Source organism: Drosophila erecta, unplaced genomic scaffold (assembly GCF_003286155.1).
Source record: "Drosophila erecta strain 14021-0224.00,06,07 unplaced genomic scaffold, DereRS2 tig00000021-arrow-pilon, whole genome shotgun sequence".
In the NCBI taxonomy this organism is placed as follows: domain Eukaryota; kingdom Metazoa; phylum Arthropoda; class Insecta; order Diptera; family Drosophilidae; genus Drosophila; species Drosophila erecta.
Window position 1 is genome coordinate 2,828,751 of NW_020825198.1, and position 17,578 is coordinate 2,846,328.

At 45.6% G+C, this 17,578-nt stretch overlaps 1 protein-coding gene across 2 annotated transcripts; it reads right to left on the reverse strand.

Moving 5' to 3' along the window:
• Positions 1-216: 216 nt before the first annotated feature.
• Positions 217-16,887, reverse strand: LOC6546286 (myocardin-related transcription factor B). 2 transcript variants are annotated; one of them, XM_015157984.2, is made up of 6 exons: positions 16,865-16,887; positions 16,511-16,768; positions 10,852-11,667; positions 10,631-10,771; positions 6,841-6,906; positions 217-6,244 (listed from the first exon to the last, which is right to left on the reverse strand). In XM_015157984.2, exons 3-6 carry the CDS (start codon positions 10,859-10,861, stop codon positions 1,977-1,979), a joined length of 4,485 nt encoding a protein of 1,494 aa, XP_015013470.1. In that variant the 5' UTR covers positions 10,862-11,667; positions 16,511-16,768; positions 16,865-16,887; the 3' UTR covers positions 217-1,976. The 2 variants fall into 2 exon arrangements, with proteins under 2 accessions (XP_015013470.1, XP_026832377.1); XM_026976576.1 differs by lacking the exons at positions 16,511-16,768; positions 16,865-16,887 and adding an exon at positions 12,047-12,065.
• Between the last annotated feature and the right edge of the window lie 691 nt (positions 16,888-17,578).

Genomic DNA, 17,578 nt, shown 5'->3' on the forward strand with positions numbered 1-17,578 from the left:
GGCCAAATCGCTTTTGTTTGGATTCTCTAATCAGTTTGTTAAGTAAATGAAGTCCGAGTGCTTTGACCACTGAATTTTGGAAACATAGTGTTTTATTTACGCATTAAATTCTTGCACATATGTATCTATGTGTACATAAGTATATCGGTATATCACTTGTTATGTAGTTTTATTATGTGGACTCTTGTCCTTGTTGTTGCAAAAAAATACACATAGTTCATGACGTGATTGAGTTTATTCTGTATTGTATTTAAATGAAATATCTTTTAAACGCAACGCACAAAAATTGTTCAAGCCAACATATTAAATTAGATATTTAGGTAATTAAATTTAGAATTAATCAAACAATAAGCTTAGTTATGGTAATTAAGTTTGATACTAACAATAAACGTATTCCTTAAATTAATATATATGAATTGTTATAATGGAAACGTTCTCATTTGTGCTTAAAGCGCGTCGATGATAAATATACTTTAAGCTTACAATCCAAGTGTAAATCAGATTATTGCAAATGTAAACAAGTGTTGAGTGATGATTAACTTTAGCTCTGCGGGTGAAATGTGTGAAATTTTAGACTAGCTCTAAACGTAGAGTATATATATATTTGCTTATACAAAAATATATTTATTGGTGTATTGAGTTCCTCACATTTTGCAATTTTGAATTGGGTTTTCTTGCTACTGATTTCCTATTGAAATGTGTCCATTGCTTATCAATTAATTTTCTCAGTTTACATTTATAATTTATTTTATTGAGCCCTACACTCAAATATACGTCCGAATGCTTGGCATGCGCTTCCAATTTACAAAATACACTTAGCCGAATTTGTGGGCTTACGAAAGATGAACGATTACAATTCCGAATTGCGATAGACACGGTTACAAAATGTGCGTTAAGTACACGCCGCAGAATTAATTTAATTTACGAAGTAGCTAAATTAATTGTGTTTAATATATTTTTATTAGAATTAATTTAAGTAACGGAATTCGCTGTGCCTAAGAATGCAAAACAAAAGAAATATGAATATATATTTTCACTAACATTTTAAATGAAATTGATCCGAGTTTAAAATTAATTTAACTGGTTTGTGGCTTCGACTACTTTAAAGGCTTTTTCTTTCCTTGCAGGAAATACTTCTCAAATTGTGTTTTAAATATTTCATTTAATTTTGCTTTAAAATTAGAATTAAGCACTGCCTAGGCTTTAAATAATTTAATTCATTTCATTTTAAATAGAACTTAAAACAAAATTACTGAATGTGTTTCACTTAAGTCGTTCTCACAACAAGAATATATTTTTTTACGATTTTTATAGATTTTTGATTAGCTTAATTTCTCTTTCCCTTGCCGCTCTGTCTCTGCCTCCTCTCCTGCAGATCCTTCTCCGCATCCTGGACTCAACTCATTCATTCTTCCATTCGGTTTAGTTAGTTAGATTTCACTCGCATTATTCTCAAATTGGAATGACCTTCATTAGAAACATGTACTTTTGTTTTTCTTTTCTCTCTTTATCGATCTTTACAACATTTTAGGCTTACGTTTTAATGATAGTTTATGATAAGTTTTACTTGTTATGCTTTTCTAAATGTTTTGGCTGCTTTTTGTTTTTTGTGGTTTTTGTTTTTCTTGCTTATACAGGAAAGGGTGCAAAAGTATGGTTTTGGAGTGTAACTCCCGGCAATTTTGGCATTCTTTTTAGTTTTTCTTGGAAATAGTAAAGTTTCGAAATTTCAACTGACGTTCAAATGTTTTAAATGCATTTAGAAAATAAATAGGATTTGTTTTGTGTGTGTGTGTGTGTGTTTGCTTTCTTCGAAACGAATTCTTCAGGAATATTTTCAGAAAAGTGAGCACCACGCTGGATTGTGAGTTTTGTTTTTTCTCGATACGGAACAAAGTTGGGAAAATATATGGATGAATTCTTGAAAGATGAATTCTGCCCTGCCTCATTGAGGGCTATATGAATACATAAATCGCCTAGACTGTAAAATCTCCAGCCGCCCAGTTCATCTTGTAGTCATCCATGTTGAACAGATCGAATATATCGCCGCTGGCATTGAAGGCGTCCACTGCCCCGCCGGTGCCGTTGTCCACGCCCATTCCTCCTCCAGATCCATTGGCCATGCTCGTCGACGTCGTGTATTCGCCGTGTTGGCCCGCCTGGGGTTGGGTCACCGCCTGCATAAAAGAGTTAAGTGTGCTCTCGAAATCATCGCAATCCATTGGTGTGCTGTGGCTTCCGAAGTGACTATTCACAGCGGACGACGAGGATTCAATGGATCCGTTGCAATTGGCCCCGGGACTGTTGCCATTTCCGGTGACGTGCTGACTCAGTTGGGCCACAAAGCTATCCGCGTCGAAGTCCACATCGGCACCCGGGTTATTGTTCAGCAGCACGTTGGTCGGACTGCTTGCATCCAGCAGCTCATTGATGGACGGCTGCAGGCTGGGATTGAGATCGCGTCGCAGGTTGCCGTTGTTGTTGCTGCTCTTCGCCGCCGAGGCGTGACCATAGCCACTGGAATCATCGCCCATGTCCATCTCAAGTTGCTGCGACATGAGCTCCAGCAGCTCGTACTCATCAAAGTGATTGAGCTTGGCAACCAGACTGATTGGCTTCTCGCTGCCGCCGTGGCAACTTTTGGGCGGTGTGCTCGGTGGAGGTGTGGCATGGTGCTGCTCCAGGAAAATATCCAAGGTCTTGGCCACACTCTCAGCATCAATGGCGCTCGAATCGGTCTGCAGGGGCGAGGCCATGTCTATGCTCTCGATGAAAACATGATTCGGGGCCTGATTGCTGGCAAAGCCCACATGCTGCGGCTCATTCGTGTCCATGGCCATGTCGAGGGTTTGGACTGACGGCACTGGCATCTCCAGCTTGGGCACCATGGGTACTATGCTGGCTCCACCAGCCGCAGTGGTGGGCGTGGCTCCATTGAACATGGACAGCTCGGGCAGCGGCGTTAGCGGTGTAATGGGCTCCAGAGCGGCACTTTCTGGCAGTTCACCCTGCTTGATTAATATGTCCAGAACATCGCTGACTTGTTCGGACTTAATGCTCGCCGTCTTGCGTTTGCACAGAGCAGCTGTTTGCGGTGGAGGAGCTGCAGCAGGAGCGGGCGACTGAACGGGCTCCTCCTTAATCTTGACCAGCGGTAGAAGGCCATTCAAAGCTGCCGCCTTGCTGGCCGCCAGCTGCTTGGTGGCCTCTTCGTACTGCGGTGGTGGTGCTGGTGAGGGCTTGATGTCCACTTGGTTGAGCTGCTGTGGCTGCTGGACAGCTTGGAATTGCTGTAGCTGCTGCTGTTGCTGCTGCTGCTGCTGCTGTAGTTGTTGCAACTGCGCCTGTGTAATGATGGACTTGGTTTCGATGGGAAAGACAATGCTGGGCAGGGAGTTTGTGCGCTGGTGGCCATTCAGTATCTTCTTTGGCGGAGCTGTCGTAGATGCTGCAACTGGAGCAGCCGCTGGCGGTGCTGCTGTTGTGGTGGTGGTGGCCGTTAAGCTGATATTGCCCAGCGTGTGCGCCGTCATGTGCTGATCATTAAGACCCACCAGCAGTATGGTCTGATTTCCTTCGTTCCACAGCAGGCCCAAGTTATTGTGGTGTTGAGTGGCTGGCGAGGCTGCTGTTGTCGCAACTGCCGCCGGCTTTGCTGCTTGCAACATGGTTGTGGTGGTTGTATTTGTATTGTTGGCGGGCACATTCGATTTCTTGGTTGTTGTCTTGGCCGAAGCGTTGTTTATGTGATTGTTGTTGTTGAATGGAATGAATACAGTTTGTGTCTTTTGCGTGAGCAGGCGCACCTGTTGCTGTTGCTGCTGTTGTTGCTGCAGTGCCTGCTGCTGCTGCTGCTGCTGTTGTTGCTGCTGTTGTTGTTGCTGCTGCTGTGCGGCGGCCGCTGCCGCTGCCTTTTGCTTCTGGATTTTAGCCTCCAGCTGCTGCTTGACCACCATTTTCTGGTTGATTGGCGGTGGATTCGATGAGGAAATGTGACTATTGCTGTTCGAGTTGCTGCTGGCTGGCTTCTTGGCTGCAGATCCCTGTTGTTGCAGTCCATTTACCTTATGGCTGTTGTTGCCTCCAGTAGCTTTTACCGTCACTTTGGCGGGCACATTCTTCTCCACCTGCTGCGGCATCACAGTTAGTGTTTGCTGCGGCCCATTTGATGTGGTGGTGATCAGCGTTATCTGCTGCGAAGGCAATGCATTCACCACTTGAGCGGTTACCGTCTGCTGCTGATGCTGCTGCTGCTGTTGCCGCTGGCGTATCTTCTGCAGCTCCTGTTGCGATCGCTGCAATTGCCTCTGCAGCTCGTCGATCTTGCGCTGCTGCTCCCTGAGCAATTCCTCGTTGGTCAGGATTATGGTTGCAGTTTGCGGTTGTGGCGGAAGAATGGTCTGCAGCGTCATCGGATGCGTATTATCCATCTGCTGCTGCACCACATCCATATGCTCGTGCTCCATGCTAGCGTCTGAAACCAACATGGTCACTGGTGGAGGTTGCTCCAGCAAACCGCAGTTGCTCGTGTCCATAGCATCGCTGATCGTGATCACCTCGGGAGTGGTGTTGCTGTTGCTGGAGGCCGGAGCTGGTATTACATTGCTGTCTAGTGGTTCCAGTGGCAGATACGGTTTCAGCCTCTCGATCAGATGCGGTTTGGGTCCGGATACGGGCAAGTTCCTGCGCTTTAGATGCTGCTTCAAGTCAGAGACCTTCATCTTCTCCAGTCGGGTCAAGTCTGTAATGGAACTGGTAGTCGATTCGGCATAGCTGGTGGCCGGACTGGGTGGAATCGAGGAGCTGACCGAGAGCGCCGGTGAGGGCAGCGGTGGTGGACGTTGTACAGGAGTTGGTTGGTGCAGCTGCTGGTGTTGCTGATGCAGCTGCAACTGTTGCTGTGGTGTAGCAATCAGCGACAGGGTGGGCGGTGTGGGTGTGGCCGCCGGCGTAGGCGTCAGCATAGCGGCATCTCCAAAATTAAGTGGAGCCCCGCCGGAACTGCTCGTTATGGATATGGTATTGGGCAGGCTGATGGGAGCTGGAGCTGGAGCGGATTGCGAGGCCAAGGCGGGCACCGTCTTCGTAGTTACCGTGATGCTGTTGTTGGTCGCACTAGGAGCTGCTGGAAGCATAACACCCGGCGCACTGGGCGCTGGGATGATGGACTGATTCTTGTTGAGGTTCTCCAGGAACTTGAGCAGACAGTTTTGCTGCTCCAACATCAGCTGGTAGGAGGTCTCCTCCGGCTGCGTTTGATCCTGCTTTTGCCCGGCGGCACTCGGTGGACCCTTGTACTCGTGGAATTTAATGGTGCGCGCCTTCGACACTGGCTTGGACTTGGATTTCTTTCTGTTCTTATCCTTTCCGGGAGCATCGGACTTCACGGATACGGGAGCAAGATGCAGTCGTGTAGTGGTCATCGGTGGTGGCGGTGGAGAGGCGATGGAAGACAGCGGACTTAGCATAGAAGTACTAGAGGCTAGTGAGCAGGGCGAGTACAGATGGTTGACCGGACTTGCTGTGGTACCCGTGACACTCTGGCACAGTTCCTCGTACAGATTAGCCGTCTCTTGCTTCACCTTGATGATACTGGCCATGGGCAGTGGCGGTGGAGGCGGCGGAGGTGGCGGCACTGGTGCCGGCACCACTACAGCCTTCGGTTGTTGCTGCTGGGGAAGAATCTGTGGTGAGGTGACCACCAGTTGACCGGCTGTGGGCATGGTCAAGGCCATGGTCACTATTCCCGCTGAAGCAGCCGCCGCCTGCAGCACATCGGTGGGTGAACCGGAAGTGGCGACCATAGCCTCATCCAAACGCGGCGGTGTCTGCCTCGTATCGCTCTCTGAGCTCAGGGAATCATCGTCGAAGGTCACATAACTGTGCGGATGCTGGGGTCTTGTGAGCAGACCCTCGCTGGTTGCCTTGAAGGATACGAGTCCCTCCTTGACAATCTTCTCGATCGGCTTCTCCGTGTGCAGGATGTTCTTCTTGATTAGCTCCAGTGGACCAGGACGATGTTGGATCTGAGAGTTGAGCTGGTCCGCCAGGCGAGCCTTCTTCAGCATCCGCTGTTTCTCCGCCAAACTGGGATCGATGTGGCACTCGTCCTCCTCGAGAATGTGAAGCCTCTCGAGGTCTTCGCGATTGGGTCGCTGCTGGATCTTGGCCTTCAGCATATCGCTGGTTTTGGCGCGCTCCAGTTGCTTGCATTGTTCGTGGATAGCGGGCGAGGTTTTCAGAGCTGTTGAATATATACAAACATTTGGTTAAGCAATACATCCAGTACAGTTTATCCCTATTACATAACTAAACAAAGAAATTAGTTGTGATAAAAAGTGAGATGCTCTTCAAACGCTTACAAATCTAGTTGAATGGAATATGAAAACCCCATCGGCTCATCAACATCTAATACATTTAATGCATTTCCTAGCCACGGCGACAAACTCCTACTCCCATTTGGATACACAAAATGTATTTCTGATCCAGTGCCCAAAAGTTGGCTCAGCTTTTTCCTGGCATTGCTACAAATTTATCATATAAATTCAAATTCACTTTCGGCTACGTTGAGGGCTTTGAATTAGTTTGTGAATTTGCGTATTTTTCAGGATTCTTTTCCTCGGTTTTGCCTTTTCCTTGCGCATAAATTTGAAAGCCATTGAAATGAAATGTTCGTCGGCAGTATTTGCATATCCTTTTTGGCTGCCGATGAATTGGGCGCCAGCAGATGCTCTGAACCGGCTAAGTGAGGTTAATGTGTATTTTATCGATCTGACTAAGCGGCTAAATGCTGTGACCCGGGGCAGGAATAGAATCTGCTTTTCGGACCCATCTACTTACATGGTATGATGCCCTGCTCGACGAGCTGCGAGTGTGGACGCCGCACCATGAGCTTCACTTTGAGCGCTGCAAAAGATGGAGAACCAAAGAAGCGAGTTAGTTAAGCGGCAAATAGTGTTAGTAACTAATCAAAGATGCTATATAAAAATGTGTGTTATGTGTGTTTGCTCCTCACCCTATTACAAAATTATCGTACTTCAGTTTGAGAGCTGGGGGAAAAGTTAGGTATGCTGCTTAGAACCATAGCTGGCCGACAACTTGTTAGCAACAAATCAAAAACCACAGAAATCGTAAATTATAGAACAATTCGCGGGGGAGTGGAGATCAAACACAGGAATCCCATAAAAAAGAGCTCGAAACAGCTGGGAGAAATAATTTCGGGCGAAACTTTGCCTTTTCCTAGCTTTTTGACAATGCCAGGGCAATGGCAATAAATGTCGAGAGGCAGCTGCGAATGGGAAAACAAGGCTGCGCGAAAAAAGGAAAAGTTTTTAATATCTTTATGTGCGGGCTATTATGGTGTGAACAATATACATGTACATATATACACGCCCAAGAGTGAAAAGTTCGGTCTGGAAAATTAAATATTTAAGCCAGACCAAAGCCAAAGTCGGAAGCGACCGTTTGGCGGCGAAGGTGTGGCCCCATGGGGCGTATGCGTAATAATCTGATTAGATTGCCACTGCTCCGAGCGTCTAAATAACAGATTGATGTCAATTAACTTGGCATCCAGTCAATGGAAGCCGCTGTGAAGCGCGAACCGCGTGACAGACTGCTGGAAAATAAATAATGGGAAACAAGGAAGGAATAAGGAAGCTCCATGAGCTCCCGTATTGACTTAGAAAGATGAGGCAGTGCTCTCTCGAAGTCGCTCTAATTATAATGGCACAGCGTATAAAATAATCAATTAATGGGACATTATCCTTTCAACATTAAATCCGAATGGCCGATTAAATGCGTGCGAGCATTGTATAATGAAATTTCAGTCTCCAGGGAATGTTTTGGCATATTAAGCATACGACCTGCTGTCCTAATATCATTACCTTCAATTAGCATTCCGGGCACTGGCGAAATTGATTCACAAAATGGCCAGCCAGCCATGTAATTAAAACGAAATAAAGCCCATTAAGGCGCAGGTCACTGGCACAAGAGTGGTGGAGTGGGCCCCGTCTATCTACAGTGGGCTGGAACCTGACGGTAAATAAAGCCAAAGCCGCAAATGAAACGAAAACACAAAATCCTATGCCCCCACGGCGATTCCGGGCAGCAAAAGCCACACGGAGGCGGAGGGCAGTGCACCGGGTGTGGTTGTGGCTACTAACCAAGTCCAGGAATAAGCATTTAAGACCGGAAATCTCCAGAGATGTACAAAGATGTGCATCTGCTGTGCAGAAATTCCTAACGATTTCTCATGCAATTCTGGGCAAGGTTTTCGTTCACCGCAGGAATATCCTTGAATTTCTCAAATGACTGCACTTAATTTACTCTGTTTAGGCTCTTTTGTAATGAGCCAACTTACGGAGGAGTTATTTCAGCAACATTTTTCACAGTGCACGTAAGTGCATAGTTTTCCTTGGCATTCTGCACTTTCGACTTCTGCGGTTGGTGCGCATTCAGTGTGCAATCTATGTAAGTGGGTTAGCCGAAGCCTTTCAGTCAGTGTATTTAGTTTTAGGTGCTGGTGCTGCCCAGGCAGAGACCGAAAAAAACACTTGACGCCACAACAAAGTCGACATCAAAGTGACGATGACGTTATTAAAGTAATTTGGGCTCTTTTTGTCGGAAATCATCATAAAAAGCCAAGAGAGCTGCCAAGGCGCGTAATTGTCTCAGACGACGATGGCAGCTGTTGGCGATTTTACGATTGAAGTGTGCCACACAAAAATGTGTGCAAAACAACCCAACAGCAGCAAAAGAGAAAAAAATGCCCGAAAACCAATTCTTGTTGTTGCTTATGGCAGACAGGGAAAACACTCGAATTTTCAGCCTTGTAACACTGGAAAATCTTCGCGGTGACGAAACACTGTCGCCCCCGTAAATTAATTATGCGCGAAATGTGCTCTTCCTGCTCCTCGTCGACACACACACACACACACACACAGACACACACCTACCGATCCAATACCCTCGATTGATAAAAACAATAACATAAATTCCAAATTAAACACATAAAAGTTTTATGCGATGGGCAATAAATGTGTGTATTTCGCCGCGGTTAGCTGCCCTTCGCCTTCGGGTTTCGAGAAAACCCAGTGCCTGTGGCGAAGGTCAGGTAAACAATTGCCGGGAAAAATGCTGAAAACCAGCCCGGAGAGCGGGAAAAGCGGAGAGCTGGCCGAAAGCGAGAGGGAGAGTGCACACAAATGAGTTCGGCTAACTGCGTGTCTATATGTTGTATTATAAAATCGATTACGTGATCAAGTTTGCTCTGAGTAAACCAAGACGCCATCATCCCAGCTACGCAACTGCACGAAAAAATCAGCCAAGGGGCAGGCACAGTGGGTCAACGAGGGCAGTGAATTGTTTGGAAAAGTATTACACTTTTTATTGGGTGAGGCTTTCTTTAGAAATCCGTTGGAAGAAGGGAAAAGAACTTTCTGAAAATAAGCCACACAAAGTCATATAATGAAGTTAATACAGCACCCGTAGTACATAGAAATTCACATCCCACAACCACTGTGCTGTGTAAAAATGCCTTTACAACTGTCACCCTGCCGCAGCTTATATCCGCTTTTCCCTGCTTTTCCGAGTCGCGTGCAGCGTGTTTATTTGTCAAAACATTTCTGCAGCGCCGCCATCATTGACTGCCAGCCATGTGTTTATAATAAATGTTTTTGCAAAATGTTTACACACACCCTGCTGAATCGAACTGACCAATGGGCAGTGGTTGTTGCTAAATATGCAGTTTATTGTTGGATAACTTGTTGTGCGCCTGCCGGAAATCTTCACCATACATTTTTGGCACTTTTCGGCAAGAAATAAACCCTGCCTTTCATAAACATTTCGCTACACAGAGCCTTTTCGGTCAGGGTCAGGGCGTGTGAACTTTATCGTCCATTTCCGGTTACACCTCAAAAATCGTGCCAGTGCAGGCGACAAGAGCTGTCAAAACTATTAGCGACTTTGCAGCACACATAGTACACGAGTGTACACACATACATATATGTACCTGTATGTATGCTATGTCCACACACTGGGCCTGTCATCTTGGGCCATTCAAAATTAATAAGAATATTTCTGCTCACTCAAAATGCCAAGCAAATATGTAGGCCAGCCAACAAGAACGGAACGGAAGACTGTTGACAAATACAACAACATTTTTTGAATGAGTTTTCGGCCGCTGGCCGCTGGCAAAGGGGCGTGGCAACGCAAGTGTACGCCTTAAGTGCCTGTTGTGCCGCGACAGCTTCATTAAAACTGTGTAAGAGCCAGCGCCCCACTCACTGCCCCCCAGGCGAACGTCAATAATGAGGCGGGCATCCGAGGATTATGATGATGACTCTTACGATGATCGTTGTGATGGGCGTCGCAGCGCGGCTGCTCTGGCTGGCATTTATGACTAAGCAGGAGCAGGAGGCACCAGATGACAAATGCCAAACAGCCGCCGAAAGATGACCAATGTGGGCGGCAAACATTGGGTAAACAAGTGCAGAACTAACAACTGAAGGGTTTTGTGAGTACAGTGAAGCATTTTAAAGTAGATTGATTGCCAGCTGTCAGCCTTCTGGATGGTTATAATTTAGAACTATGAAATGCAGGTCCACTGTGATATGATTTGAGGTCGACTTACATTCCTTATTCTTGTCCATCGCTGGCTGCAGCGGACTGGAGTCCACGATGGCCTTTGGTGGTGACTGTCTGGCATCGTAACAATCCGAGTTGTTGCCATCATCGCTGCTGCCCAGAAACGTCGCATGCAAACGCTGCTCACCTGAAGAGGGTGGCAGATATTAGACAAAACGGAAATGGAAGTCACACGAGAACTAAATCCTTCAAGTGCACACAACTCACCCTCCGACATGTCGTCGTAGGCCTCGTGCAGCAGTATTATGTCCTGAAAGGAGTGCTCCAAGTCCTTGCCGCTGAGCCTGGTGGCCAGGAGGCCACTGCAGGCGGCGCTCGAGATGAGCTCGACGGTGGTCAGCGGCGACGTGGAGATGGTGGCCAGCAGCGAGGAGCTGCCGCTGGCGCTGTTTCCGCTGCTGCTCCCGCTGCTTCCGCTGCTCAGGCTGTGCAGGGAGGCGGACTTGACCAGCTGGCCAACCTTGTGGTTGCCGTTCGGCTTCTGAGTGGCCTTTAAAGTCCTCGAGAGGCTCTTGGTGGGCGTCGTCGAGGTGGATTTGTTGAGGAACCTGCTCGCCGTCGCTGCACCTGCTCCCTTGACACCACTGGAACCGGACTTGGTGTTGCTGCTGCAATGGCTGCTGCTGCAACTGCTGCTGTTGCTGCTGCTGCTGCAGCTGCTCAGGCTGCTGCTGATGGACTTTTTCGAGGAGTTGGAACTGACGGAGGAGGCGGGCGAGGCCGACGACGAACTGTGGCCCAGGATGACCGCCTGCTGCTGATGTTGCTGGAGTGTATTTGTATTGCTGGCGGCGAGTTTCGTGTCAATGGTTATGGGTATGACACTGGTGGCCACCAGCTGGTGATGCTTCTGCTGGGCCAGCTGGTGATTGTGCTGCTGCGGATTCTGCTTGCTGGCTGCTCCTCCTCCGCCGGCTGAGCCCTGGAACCAGCTGGGAAAGTTGCCCTTGAGCGTGTCAATTAGATCCTGATCGAGCGTTAAACGCCACGATGCAGGTCCGCCGTCCACGCTTTGCGTCGACTCTGCAAAAATGGAGAATGGGAATTAGAAATTTGAATTTTTAAACTCATAATTTTGATGCTTAGTATTCATAATATTTAAATTGAAAGTGGTATATTTTGTGGTTTATACAACATTCAATTTACCCAGTTGTTAGCTCGCCAAATGTATTTATTAAATAATTCACCATAATCAAACACTTTTGCTAATGAAACAGTAAGCTTTTTAGTACATTAAAGACACCATTAAATATTGGCCATTGTCAGGCCCGCTCAAATTCCACCCACATTTAATAGTTAAAGCCAACCCAATTCATTAATTTGCAGCGGCTTAACACCCGGTGTTCATTTGATTTTCCACTTTCCCCAACATTCGCCCGCTGTTTTTTCTGCCCACACTCACATTTATTTATTTGAATGTGGCTTTTCCGATGATGCTTCTGCTGCTGCTGCTGATGTGGCCACTGGTGTGCTAGTTATTTATGCTAAACACTGCCAAGTAACCTAGTTTGTTGGCCCAATCCCCAGTCCCCACAGCCGCCCCCGCATAGAAAACATAGCAAAGCGCGTACTTGGTATTTATTTTTCAAATTCTTTTCTGGCCGATGAGTGCCTTGGGTTTTTGGTTCTGCCTGAGATTTTGCGGCACTTTTTGGCTTGGGAATTGCCCGAGAGATATACATACATAGATTATAAATGTATAATTGCAATTTGCCGAATCACTGGGCGCACTGCTGCACTTACTCGTAACTGGTGGCGACAGTAATGCGAACTGGCGTACTGCAAGTGGCGAAATTGCGCCGAAAATCTTGGCAAGCGGATGCATTGCATCATGCGAAAGCGACATTCCCAGACACGCCTCATATTATGCAATATTCGGCGATATCTGGCGACTATTTAGAGCCGATCGGCGGTAAAAATAGCTAACATCCCAGCATAATGGCCAAAATCTATCAGCTCTTAGCCGACTGACATGCACTTGTCAAATGTCCACCTATTTCTGGCACTTTTTTTGTTTCCTTTTCCTTTGATTGTTATTTCTGGTTGGCTTAAAAAGGTTCACATACATTGTCGCTGCCCGAGGTGGGGGTATTTTTAGAGATCTAGTTAGGAGCTCAACGCAATTGTCGCATTTAGGTCGTCTCCAAATATCTTTTGCTAACACTGCGTGGGCCGAAAAGCTGTCGCACATTCTGCTTTCTGCCGCCTTGTTTGTTTATCTAAACTAAATTTGAAATTGCTCCGCAAATAAATGGAGAACTGTGCCGACCGCTGCATTTGATGCGCTGCGACATTTATTGGTCATTAAGGCGAGCGCCAGAGCAAAGAAAAACCAGCAGGAAAAGAGGCAGGAAGAGCGGCAGGAAAAGCGGCAGCGGCTGCAACAGGCAAGCAAACAAGCAAACAAAACAAACATACCAGTCATCCAACACATTGCCCAGCAGCAGGATGCACAGTAAAAAATTAAGGGAACTCTTTACCTTATGCTGAAGTAATACGGAATCTTACCAGGGAAAATTCCATAGATAACTTCACTTGAAACATTAATCACGTTGTTTTCTGACATAGGTAACTAATATTTCTCCCCGTGTTCCTTTGATGCATGCCCCAAACTTGCGTTCGTCTGTCTCTGTGTGCGGTGGCGCGACATGATGTCCACACGCAGCCACATGCTTTTGAGATAAACGGACGACGGACTAGGGAGCCACCAAAGCCATTGCCAAATTCTATTTTCGCCCCAGCAGCCAGCGAAATGCAAGTGGTTTCTCTTGGCCAAGACGTCGCTACCCCGATCGCCAGGGAATCTCCTTCTACCTCTGTCCTTCACCCTTCACCCACCGCCAACTGCCCCGCTCCGCCCACTCTGCAGATGGCGGCGACAAGAGCAAGAACGCCTTGGCCATTACAATTTGTCAACTGGGCGTATGCGCAATACTGCAATGCTGCTGCTGGGGCAATGACAAAACAATCAAATTGACAAAGGAACCAGCTTCAAAGCGAAATTGAATGAATCGAAACGAGCAATTGAACAGGCGAGAATCACCCAGAATTAGTTGGCTTAAAATATTTCAACTAAAATAGAAAAACAATTGCGGAATTGGCCATTTGCTCAAAATAAACTAGATACTAGTTTTGTAATACTTCATGCGTGAACGACAAGTCTAAAAACTAGCGTTAGTATTACGAATGTAAATTTGTAAAAGTGCAACATTTAATCCCTTAAGGAACCATTCATGTATTAATTTATAATTTAAATGTGCGTTTGTGGAACCTGCGGGTTGGGAAAACAAATGAGAACACATTCCCGAATTTTCCCTTCCACTTGTTGCCATTATGTAAATTATAGTCAAAGGACGACCAACCCCTTGACGAATCAATAAAGAGAACAAATACACACTCCAACGTATTCCAGAGCTGTTGACAAACTATAACCTTGAGCGGGAAAACTATAACAGGGACAGGGAGAGGGTGGAGCCCAGCCAGGCGGAACAGTTGAAAAATAAAGGACTTTGGGCCAGCACTTCGTTGGATTTCATGGCCAGGAGGAGCACTGCCATGGCCAAAACTAATCATTCAAAGCGGAGCGGAAGTTGTGGCGGAAGTTGTAGCCCAGTCTTCCGCAGCCGCAGAAGTGTGTGTGGTAGTTTGTAATGGTTACTTCAGAGTACACATCAATTATGTATGCCGCATGCCGGCAGCCATACACGAATCAACGCGCCGCAAAGTATGCTACATTGAGGTTGCCCCCTGCGTGTGAGTATGTGTGTGGGTGTCTGTGTGGGCCAACTTCCTTTCGGCAAGACAGGAAACAGGATGCTGTTAACGTTACAATTCGACATAATCGATGCTTGTCGTACGAGGCTCGCATTTAACCTGGCAATTTGTCTGCGGCTGCATAAACATTAACTTTCATTTGCAGTTTATCTTCGGAGCGGCGCAGTAAATCAAAATGTGAACGAAATAAATAAATTGATCTTTACTAAGGGGAAATACTTTCCCTTCGTGTAAATCAACTATAACAAGCCATTTGTTTAAGGATGACTTAAGACTTTTGATGTAAAATCAAGGTTTCTCCGTTCCCCACAAAAACTCATAATTTGTCTGGCTTATCAAGTGACTCATCGCCCGCAAGAAGCAGTTGCATTTAAATTATTAGAAACGTGCTACCTGCTGACTTTTGCACCTACCTCGAATCGTGACCATTCGCATTGTTTATCGCTTCGGTTTAGCGAAAACAATCTACGAGATGCGACGTTTACATATTCATTTGAATGCCAATAACAGCTGCAGTGGCAACATTGCTGACAGCTTCGACAAGCGAGGATTATGCAAGCGCCATGAATCCAAAAAAAAGAAGAGAAAAAAAAAAGAGAAACAGTACGAAAAGAACCCCCAAAAAAAGGAAAGGAAAATCAAATGGATCCGTGGGGGAAACATCGCAGCAATAACAAACAGAAAATCGCTTGCCATGTGTCGCTGGGTGGGTGGATAATGTATAATATATAATGTATCGTATAATGTACATGTATATGGGGCTGCAAATTGAAACGTATATTTGTAAACAATACGCAGACGTCATAGACAAAACTCATTTAAATGGGAAAAACATCCAGCAACAACATTTCAGCGGAAAATGCTAGTACCAGCGATCACCAGCAGCACAAATTAAAAGTGTAGCACACTACAGCCAAGAAGCTACGTCGATCGTTTGAATGCACTGCGTTCTGGGCGAGGTTTACAACAAATTAGAATTTTCATCTATTTAAATGTCTTTCATGAATAATTCAGCACAGCAATTTGGACATTTCTCTTGAAAATATATTTTGCACATGCAATGCAGTATATTCTTTGAGTGTATAAACGGCTGAATGAGCTATTTACCATTTTGGTCATAATACTGAAAACGTGTTTTTCCACTCGCTCCACGAACCAAAGATTAATACGATATATAATAAAACAACCTATGGCGAACGTTATTTTATAGTTTTTAATATGCATAAAGTGGTATTGCCTTTTTGGTGCAGCTTTGCCAGAAATTTCGCATGTTATCGCAACTTGACAAGTGTCAGGTAGCTGGCAACAACAATCGGACAACCCAACAACCAAACAACCGAACAACCGAACAATCAAGCAACAACGAACAACATGTGTGAACTACAATAACAAATTTCAGGAGCATGTTCTGAGGTGCGGGAAAATATCATCGGACAAATCAACCAAACATCGACTCAATGCTGGCATTGAAATCGGAAATATTATTTTGGCCGAATCTGTTGCGTTTGCTTTTGGGCCTCTGGCCTTATCAATGGAATGAGTCACTCCATAGTTCGTTTATGTGTGGGGGATTGTCCAACGAGAAACTATTTTTATGTCTCTTGCGTAGTAGTGAACAACTAAACTAAAAGCCTGCATTAGTTTTATTTCTGTTCACTTTAAATTATTCCTAAATTTCAAAATTTAAATTGCAGCTGACACGTTTGACCTTCACAAGTCAAAATTAAAAAGATAAACTAAGAACTTTGTCTTATAAGAGAATTATTATTCAACTTCTCTATGCACATTTAGTTTAAGAATAATTTATTATCGCAACCTGCCGGGTGTTTATGGGCTTAAGCTTTTAAGTTATCACTTTGGCATAGTTTAACTGATGACTTTGTTTTGATTTTCCGTAATGCAAGTAGAGTTTAGTTAAGAACTTTTAAATGCCTAATTTTTTTCACCAGACGCTAGTTAAATTTCATAATTTCAATTAAAGCTGAATTTATCTTTAGTCGAGTTTAAGCTCGACTGTCTTTTAAATAAATGCACTGAGCCAACTCAATTTCATGGTGCACATTTTTGATTGAATTTATAATAATTTTCACACCTTTCAATAACTTTCAACGCTTTCGTGCGGCTTCTTATCACTTGCACATATTTATTCCGGGACTCTTGGTGTAGCGTCTGTTTATTTTTGAGCTTAAAATAAGTTTTCGGAGCACTGGCATATCAGCAGTAAACAATAACAAAACCCCACGATAACACCAATCGTTAACTGATTCTGATTCATAAGGCCATTATCAGTCTTCGGTATATAGAAAGGCTTTTGAAATCACGTCCAGCGTGTTGAGAGCAACCCGGCAAACTGAATATGAAAACAAAAAACAGAAACTGAAATTGGTCGAGCTGCTAATGTTTTGGGGGCGCTGCTCGATTGTGGAAATGGCCAAGTGACGTTTACCTGACCAACTGACTGAGTGACACAGGTGGGCGTCAGCGACTTAACTGGCATTATGCGATGTGCTCTCTCTCGCACTCTTTAGACTCAAGTTCTGCGCTGCACTGGGAGAAATGTGCTTATATTTCCTGAATCGAACCTATGTACGTCCGTCTCGATTGTTGAATTTTCAGTCAAATATATCACACAAGACACTGTTATTAGTTTTCAGTGGTCGGACTGGTCAAAGAATAATGCTTTTTAGCAGCCTGTGTTGACAAATTTGCGCTTTATGGCGTTCATGGCGTTGATTGTTGCCACAGTTGCAGTTGAAGTGGCTCCTTCTCGTGAACAATGGCGGCTAATAAGCGCCAGGCGGCCACTGAGTGCAACTGAAGCTGAAATCGAATTAAAGCTGCTTTTGTTCAACTGTTGCATGCAAATGAGTGACGCGTACGTCGCCTTCAATGCCTGCGGTTTCCATGCAGTTGCTGCTGCTACTGCTGCTGCTGTTGCTGCTGCTGATGTTGCTGCTGGGCGACGAGGTTCACTGCCACCTGAACCAAACAATTGCTCGACAGCAAAAGTCAATTGGGCGACACACGCAACATCACACACACACCCCAAACACCAACAGCAACAAAAGCGAACTCCTTTGGCTGTCGGACATGCTTTGCATACCAAGTTCCCACTGACGTTGACTGGTCTTTTATGCAGCTGCATGCGTGAGGTGCGTGT

Bases quoted from the DNA above. Each gene is read 5' to 3' on its own strand.
- LOC6546286 (XM_015157984.2), bottom strand. The intron at 6,907-10,630 runs GTAAGTCGACCT...CATCTTTTGCAG, and splicing joins GATGGACAAGAATAAGGAAT to CGCTCAAAGTGAAGCTCATG. The intron at 6,245-6,840 runs GTAAGTAGATGG...TATATTCAACAG, and splicing joins CGAGCAGGGCATCATACCAT to CTCTGAAAACCTCGCCCGCT.